General features: G+C 49.8%; 1 protein-coding gene across 1 annotated transcript; it reads right to left on the bottom strand.

Moving 5' to 3' along the window:
* Positions 1-2,886: 2,886 nt before the first annotated feature.
* On the bottom strand, positions 2,887-3,930 carry LOC130475742 (prolactin-releasing peptide receptor-like). The gene has a single exon (XM_056847580.1). The coding sequence runs from the start codon at positions 3,928-3,930 to the stop codon at positions 2,887-2,889; it is 1,044 nt and encodes a 347-aa protein (XP_056703558.1).
* Positions 3,931-8,415: the final 4,485 nt, after the last annotated feature.

Below are 8,415 nucleotides of genomic sequence, written 5' to 3' on the forward strand. Positions count from 1 at the left end.
CATCCACTCCAAACTATTTTTCCCCATGAGGGGGGAGGGGAAGAAGGGGAAATTGCTGTGCATTAAGAGGGTTTTGAAATGGAGGGGAGGGGAAAGAGAAGGGAGGGCTTTTTTGCCAGAACTCCGTCGGCCTAACCTCTCCTGAAGAGTTGGTGGGAAAGCTAGGGGTGCCAGCTCTGGGTTGGGGAATTCCTGGAGATTTGGAGAGGGTGGGGCCTGGGGAGGGGAGGGAGAGCAGGCTATAACGCCATACAGTCCACCTTCCAAAGCAGCCATTTTTCTCCAGGGAACAGATCTCTGTCATCTGGGGACCAGATATAATTCCAGGAGATCTTCAGCCAGCACCTGGAGGTTGGCAACTGACCCTCAGGAGGCTGAATGGGGAAAGACAGCTCACCCACCAGGGTTTAGGGGGAAAACCTGCAACCTCTTGTCCCACCAAGCCTCTTCTTCTCAGAATCCATACAAGGGGAGTAGGGGCCACTGTTTCCCTCCTCCTTCCCCCGTTCCTCCCCATCAGAGCCAAAAATAAACATGATGGAAGCAGGTGGAGAGTCATCTCTCAGATGAGCCCAGGTGTGTGGTGCAACAGCAGGACAGGAAGGGTTGCCAACTGACAAGGTAAAAAAAGCAGCCCAAGGCTCCAGTGCCTCCAACCTGCACAACTTATGGCATGAAGACCAGCTTCCTCTTCCATCTAAGGGCCAAAGCTCAGTAAGAAAGGTGGCAACCCCAGCAAGAGCTTGGCTTTACAGGTGGTTGCACCAGCCTTTCTTTGTTTGCTGGAGGGAAGAGGTGACCATAAGGTAAGGAACAGCAAGGCCAATCACTACTAACCTGTCTGACCCAACAGCCAGAAGGAAACCTACCTGCTTGACTCTGGGCAACAGAGCAGGGGGCCTGGACACAGAGAAACAGTGGGTGAAAAGCTCTCTTTGGTTTTGGAAGAATCTCTGTTCTGGAGGAGCAAAGGAGATTGGCTGCCTGGAGACATTCTAGTCCTCATGAGAGCTCCAGAAACAGCCCCCCATGGCTTCTAAATGTCAGGATCAGGCATCTGTCCCTAGCATCCCATAAGCAAACTCATCCAGGCAGGTAGCTCTGAAGCTGGAATACTTTATTAGGAGCAAAAAGACAGATTAAAGGACCGACTGCCTATAGGCAAGTGAGGCTGGTAATGGCAAAACATAGGCAGGTTACATGTTTAAAAGCACTACAGGCTGTGAAGGTAAACATGGCTAAACAACCCCGAGATAAGCGATTCCCAGGAAGGAAGACTAAACATTAGAGCGCAGCTGTGGAAAACAGGACGAGCGAAACTGTACACAGAGTTTACAGGCATGAGAACCAAGGACTAGACGTGTAGCCAGAAACTGGCCTACTCATGTCAAGAGCCTTTACTCCTGTTAACAACAAAGGCCTGACACTAACTTTAACCTGGGTTTAACTCCCGGTACTGACTCACACACCTAGCTAAAGTCTTCCCAGGCGAAGAAGAGTCTAATTCTAATAGCCAAAAGCCTCCTGAACTGTGAAGGAACATTCTCCTTGGTGTTTTTTGGATCAGAATGCACCAGAAGGCTGGGGGGTGACCTCCCCTCTGTCACTGATCCAGCAAAGACTAAGGTCTGGTTCCCACATGCAGCAGAATGAAATGGTAATTTGCTCCAGTATGTTTCAAAAACTCCCTGCCAATAGAAAACCAACACTGTGAGCAAAGGGAAGAAGGTAGTCTCTATCTCCCTGATGAGTTATTTTTCTACTTGCAGGGAGGGATTTTTAAAAATATATGCTTAGAGCTGAGAGCCACCATCTGCAGTCTGAAGTGGTACAGTCCATTCTGACGCCACTTTCTCCTGCATGTGTGAAACAGACCTTAGTTCTGGAACAATTCCATTGTGTGGAACAGCCCTGGGAGAGGGTGGGTGGGATAAATCATGGTGTGGAAATGGCACGGGGGAGAAAATGGCAGATGCCCCTGGGCTTCAAACATTAATTTAATGGTCTCAGCACAGAGAAACTGACATATGAAGCTGCCTTACACTGAATCAGACCCTCCTTGGTCCATCAAAGTCAGTATTGTCTACTCAGACTGGAAGCAACTCTCCAGGGTCTCAGGCACTTTCACATCACCTACTACCAGATCCTTTAAACTGGAGTTGCTGGGGATTGAACCTGGGATCTACTGTATGCCAAGCAGATGCTCTACCACTGAGCTACAGCCCCTCCCTATACTGGAGGGGGTGTGGTGAATGGGCAGCAGTCTGCAGTGGGCATGGATAAAATGAAGAGTGAGATCTGAGAACAAGGACAGATTGCATTTAAGCAAGAGGACCTTTCTCATTAGAGAAAGCACCGGCAAAAATTACTGCAAATCACTTGACTGTATGACGAAGATTTCCACTAAGGCAGAAAGCCTGAGAGGCCAGCCCAAAAGAGCTTGCGGCCATCCTATCCGTTTGAGCATCGGTCGAATGTACACGCTCGTGATTGTCAAATAAAATATTTTAGCCTTTTGTGTGGCTACAAAGACCGCATCCGTTCCTTGTTTCCTTTGGTCACCATGAATCAGAGCGGGAATGGATTCGGAGAGTTCAGAAGTCCCACTCCTTGGCCTGCTACCAGCAACCAGGTTGCAAAAACATTTGCCGGCTACTGCAGAGGTCTCTTGCCCGGGCACGACGGCGGTCTTGTACTCCGGATTCTCTTGTTGTCGCTGTGCACTGTCTGGCTTCCAGTTCCTTCTTCAGCTTGTTTTAAACATGACACCGGTGAGGCAAAAACAGTCTCCTGCAGGGCACTGCAGGCTCTCAGTGCGTGGTTTACATGGGCAAACCAGCGAGGCACATCCAGTTTAAACGAGAAGCTGGTCACATGCAAAGTCCATCACACTGCAGTTGTGCCACGGGCAAGGTTATCGCAGGGGCCGGCGTGGCCTGCCTTGCCTCGTCCGTCCTTCCCGCAGCAGAAATAGCCGCGCAGGTGGGCCCTGAACTTGCGATGAAGGGAGGCATAGATGAAGGGGTTGTAGCAAGCCGAGGACATGGCCACCAAGTGGCAGGAAAGCTGGGCCACGTTGATGTACTTCTTGCTCAGGATGGAGAAATCGGGGTCCAAGTCTCGGACGAGGTTGAGGACCTGAAGGGGCATCCAGCAAAGGGCGAAGGTCAGGGCCGACACCACCAAGAGGATGAAGGTCTTGCGCTTCTGTCGGTTCCACTGACTCTGGTTGGAGCCGGCCAAGCCAGGGATGCACCGGCGGCGGAGGTGGGCTGAGATGGAGCAGTAGGACACAGTGACGGCCAAGAGGGGGACCATGTAGCTGACAAAGAGAGTGGCGCACGAGTAGGCCAGCCGCTGGGCCTCCATCCCATCCCAGAGCTCCTCGCAGATGAACAACTCATGCCCGATGCTGCTGAGGTCCAGGTAAATTGAACGCAGCGCCGGCGGCACCGCGAGGGCCAGAGAGGCAACCCAGATGGCGGCCACCACCAGCCCGCAGTAGCGCAGGGCCATGCGCCTCCGCACCGGGTAGGCCACCACTACGTACCGGTCCACAGCTATGGCCGTGAGCGAAAGGACGGAGACGTAGACTGTGGCCGCCTGCAGGAGGACCACGGCGTGGCACATGGCGGGCCCGAAGAGCCAGCCGCGGGGCTCAAACGCATAGGAGACTGTCAGGGGCACGCAGGCCAAGCACATGAGGAGGTCGCCCAGCGAGAGGTTGCCCAGGAAGAAGTTGGTGGCGTTGTGAAGCTTGTGGTCAGCCGCAACGCAGAGCACCAAGAAGGAGTTCCCCAGGCATGCCACCACCACCAGGAGGCAGTAGAGAGGCACAAAGAGCGGCTTGAACCACAGCAGGAGCTGGAGCCCGACAAAAGGGTCCTCAGGGATGCTCCAGTTCCTTGCAAGGGTGTGGTTGGGCTCCATCAGATTTGCCTGCAGAAGGAGGCACAAAAGCACAAGATGTGGTCGCTGACTTTGAAAGAAGAGGCTCTTCAAGCGCGGTTAGCTGTTGATGGCTAACGCAAACCTCCATGTTTAGAGGCAGTCTACCTCTGAGCCCCAGGTGCTAAAAGGTGAAGCAAACAGGGGAGAGCTATTGCCAATAGGACCCACTTGGGGTTCCCCAGAGGCAATTATGTCACCACAGGATGCCATAGAGAGCCAATTCTGGGCTGGGAAACTCCTGGAGATTTGGGGATGGAGCCTAGGAAGGACAGGGACCTCAGTGGGGTACAATGACAGAGTCCACCCTCCAAAGCTGCCCTTTTCTCCAGGGGAACCAATCTCTGTAGTCTGGGAATCAGCTGTAATTCCGGGAGATCTCCAGGCCCCACCTAAAGCTGGGGGTAGAATCAGGTGCGTGAAGTTTGGACCACTGTAACCTTTAGGGGGCACCAACTGGCACGGATTTCTATAACTAATTTTGGTTCCTATTCTAAACTCCCCTTCTTTAAAATAAAAGTTGTCATGTTACATATTTTCCAATAAGCCCCCCAATTGCATAAGATCCTTAAGTGGATCCAATCAGCACTCTAGGAGCAAGGATGCACCCAAGCAGCCTCTTCTGGCCCTGATCCGGAAATTATTGGCAAACCCTCTCAGCTTCCCCCATCCCTATTAGTGGCAATTCAGGTGCTAAAAACACTGGGCTTGCTTAAGGGTTGCAGTCAATATGTGAAACTCATTCAGCACTTAGGGAAAGGGCTGTAAGTTGACCCAGCCAACCCCATCACCCCCAATAACTGAAGAACCCAGGCATCCTGGTTCCCAGATCCTCTCCCTCCCCAATTGCCAAGGAGCTTTGGTCTGCCCCTAATAATAATTAACTCCAATAATAAATATATATGTTCGCATTGTAAGACCACAACTACCCAGTTTATTATTTTCCCGTTGAACTTTTCCCCAATATGCCCATCCCCCCCCAAAAAAAACATCATCTAAAATTGCCTGCCTGTGACCATCCATCTTCTCTCCCTGAGGTCTCTTACGTTTTCTCCAAGTGTGATCCTTGGAAAAATCTGCTCTTCCTGCCTAGCCACCCACAAAATTAAGGACCAAGAAACCAGTCAGCAGCTGGGTGGGTTTGGAGCAACAGGTGTCGGGAAGATGTTCCCAAACTGGGACAGGAGAGTTCTCAAGCAAAGCCCTTACCTGCGGTGGGATGCTTTCAACACAGTGGGGGGCATCAAATCCAAAGAGGACATCCTTGTGCGCTCCTCCGCTGGCTCCGTGACCACAGGCTGCTCCGTGTGAATTTGCCGTGTTGTAGTTCATTGCAGTGCTTTGGCTGAGACTCAGAGAGGGGCCTTTTGTGTGTCAATTCTCCTCCCCGCCTTTTCTGGAGAACAGTTGTAACCCTCACCTTGCCAGTGATTTCTCTAGCACTGTGAAAAAACAAAAAAGAAACCAAGGCAGGGCTCAGTGTGAGCCAAAACCCAGTGCTGGAACCGATTTCTGCATGCCGGGGCTCAAGCCTAGGATATGTGCACAGACAGAATGCCTCTAAACATGCACAGAGTGCATTTCTGTCTCCTACAAATAGCCACAGCTTGCACTGATGCAGCTGGGTGAGTCGGGGCTGGGGGGAGATCTCCTGGTGGCTTTAACTTCTATGCAAGCTTGAGTTACCCTGGCAACTCTTGCCTCTCCCACCCTTGAGGTCTCTCACATCAAAATTTCAGACTGTAAGCTCCTTCAGGCAAAGACCCGTCTTTCCCCGTCTCCTTATTCAGTAAAGCCACATATAATTAACTGTTGTGTGCTCAAAGCCCTTCCTCTATCACAGTGACATTTACAACGGGGCTGTAAAGTAGACCAATATTATCCTGACATTTATTTGTTAGATTTTTTAGTCACTGCTTACCCAAAGGGTCTCACAGTGACTTACATTAAAATAGTATAAATGAGTTAAAAACTACATAAATCAGCTTACAAATATAACATATTGCAGATGGGGGAGGAGTCAGGGGCTGAAAGAGAAGGATTTGGCTGCCTGGTTGATGTCAGAAGGAAGATTCGAACAGGAGGCTTGTGGCTCAATGCTCACTCTCATGACTGCTGTGCCGCAGGAGCATTTCCTTTGGGTGAGCAGCTTCTCAGCAGTACAATTTTTAAAATAAAAAAATCCATGTTATCTTCTGAGGCAAAGGCTGGATTGAGATAATATTAACACAAGCAATAATAGCCTTTTGACTTTTCACGTCAGCAGTTGAGTTCCTGTTTAATCTTTTCAGCATTTTTCTTTCTCCCTGAAAGCTTTGTGGGAGGGTGGGGATTTGAACCCAGATCTTTCAGTTACCAGCTCAGCTTTCTAATCCCTGCATCACAGCGGCACACCATCCTGCCACCTCATCCCACAATTTCAATCAATAATGTATTACATTCATAGACCAGCAGAATAAAACATACATTAGACCCCAATTTCAAGCTTGTGTCAGTAAAGCCGAGGGAACAACACATAATTTTAATACTTCTCTATTGCAGGGGTGTCAAAGTCAACTGTTACGAGGTCTGGATATGGCATAAATGTCACTTGGTCGGGCCGGATCATGCCTCACCAGCCCAGACCGGGACTGGGGGGTGGGTGGGGCTGCCTCTGCTGGCTTCTGGGCCAGATAAGAGCTGTCAAGGGGCCGGATCCAGCCCTTGGGCCTTATTTTTGACACCCCTGCTCTATTGTGTCAGCTTGGCTAGTCTCAGGTTTGCAGAGGTGGGACTGCAGCCAAACACTTGAAGCTGCTCTACACTGAACCAGACCCTTGGTTCATCAAAACCAGTCTTGTCTGCTCAGGTGACAGCAGCTCGCCAGGGTCTCAGGCAGAGGTCTTTCACTTCACCTGCTACCTGACCCTTAACTGGAGATGCTGAGGATTGAATGTGTGACCTTCTGCATGCCAAGCAGATGCTCCATCACTGAGCCACAGCCCTTCCCCAAGCTCAACAAAAGCAGTCTCACTCCTGGGCTAGCCCAAGGATGTTGCATCCCAAGAACTCTGGCACATTGGATCACCAATCTTCCATCTGCAGGAGGTGCTCCCACACCATTGATCCACCGACCCACGCGCCTTTCACACACAGCGCTCTCTAAAACCCAAGCAGGTATAGGTTGTTGAGTGCCCTGTACGCTGGTGGGGCCATGCAAGTAGAATCGCTACCCAATTTGGTTTATGATAAATTCTATTGCCTCTAGTGCCTCCCACTGGGACAGAACGCAAATTAAAATAACTGAGAGTTGATAGTTCATGTATTCTTACACATTGAGGAGACAGTCATGCTTATCCGGACATATTAAAAAATGCACTGGAACATTAACAAATTAAAGTATTTATATTTTTTCAAGGGCTATGGCATATTGCTTTGACAACTCTAGTGGAAGAAATTATTGTTTTTTTCTGCCTATCGGCAGTTTTAAAAATTTTAAAACTAGTTTTTTTAATGCATTTTATTATTTAAGTCATAAGGCACCTTGAGGTTCCCGTCAGGTAGAAAGGCAGTTAATAAATGTTTTAAATAAATAAAATGTAGAATAAGGGAAGCATTTCTCCTGATTGTATAGACCCCATGTCCTTTTAAAAATATTATACTCCCTCCCCAAATTGCTCTGCTTTACTGCCCTTTCAACCAACCCTGCTCCTTTCCCAGATTTTCTCCCCAAAACCTTCTCCCCGCACGTTTCCCCTACCAAGCATTCTACTGCTTCTGCTCTCCCTGCTGCCTGACACCTGACCAGGTAATGTTCGAAGGGCCAGGGGGCCACATGAGTCACCCGGCCCCTAGAAGGACCAGTTGCACCTACACTCCATGTATATAACCGGAGAACTGCACTGTAGAAATGTAACTGAGACCTGAAGTTAAGAAAAATAAGAGTTTATTTACAATATGGATCACCACACACAGCCCCGCAGGGCAACCACCACTGTCCTTTCCTGGGGCAAGAAGGGGAGAAAGAACTTTCAGGGATGTTTAGGAAGAGATCACAGGAAATGTTGAGCCAACCCCGCTGGAGGAGAGACCCCACCAAATCAATCGCCACTCAGAACAGAGGTCGAAATTGGCTGGGCTTGGTTAAACCAGGAAAAGGGTCTGGTTGAGCACACCTGAGCAAACTGCGTTGCCCTTGAACATCCGTTGAGAGATCAGGTTGAAAGGAACCAGTATGAAAGGAGACAGGTGTTTAAAAAAATGTTTAAAACTAAACCTTCACTGGCTCAGCTCACCTTTGGGTGCCTGCCTCAGCAGAGAAGAAAAACCAAACGAAGAACAAATAGCTTCTTCAGTTCCCTCCAGCACCTCTAATTCTCACCTAAGGGGAGCACAAAGGCTTTGCCTAACCCCAAGGAGGCTGCTGCCTGCTGAGGATTCCTGGCCAGGCACCCAGAAGGGTGACCTTCCCCTCCAAGAAGAATAAGA

The sequence above is a fragment of the Euleptes europaea genome, chromosome 3 (genome assembly GCF_029931775.1).
Source record: "Euleptes europaea isolate rEulEur1 chromosome 3, rEulEur1.hap1, whole genome shotgun sequence".
Classification (NCBI taxonomy): Eukaryota; Metazoa; Chordata; class Lepidosauria; order Squamata; family Sphaerodactylidae; genus Euleptes; species Euleptes europaea.

Excerpts from the sequence above, each read along its gene's own strand:
- LOC130475742 (XM_056847580.1), bottom strand. The coding sequence starts at position 3,930 with ATGGAGCCCAACCACACCCTTGCAAGGAACTGGAGCATCCCTGAGGAC.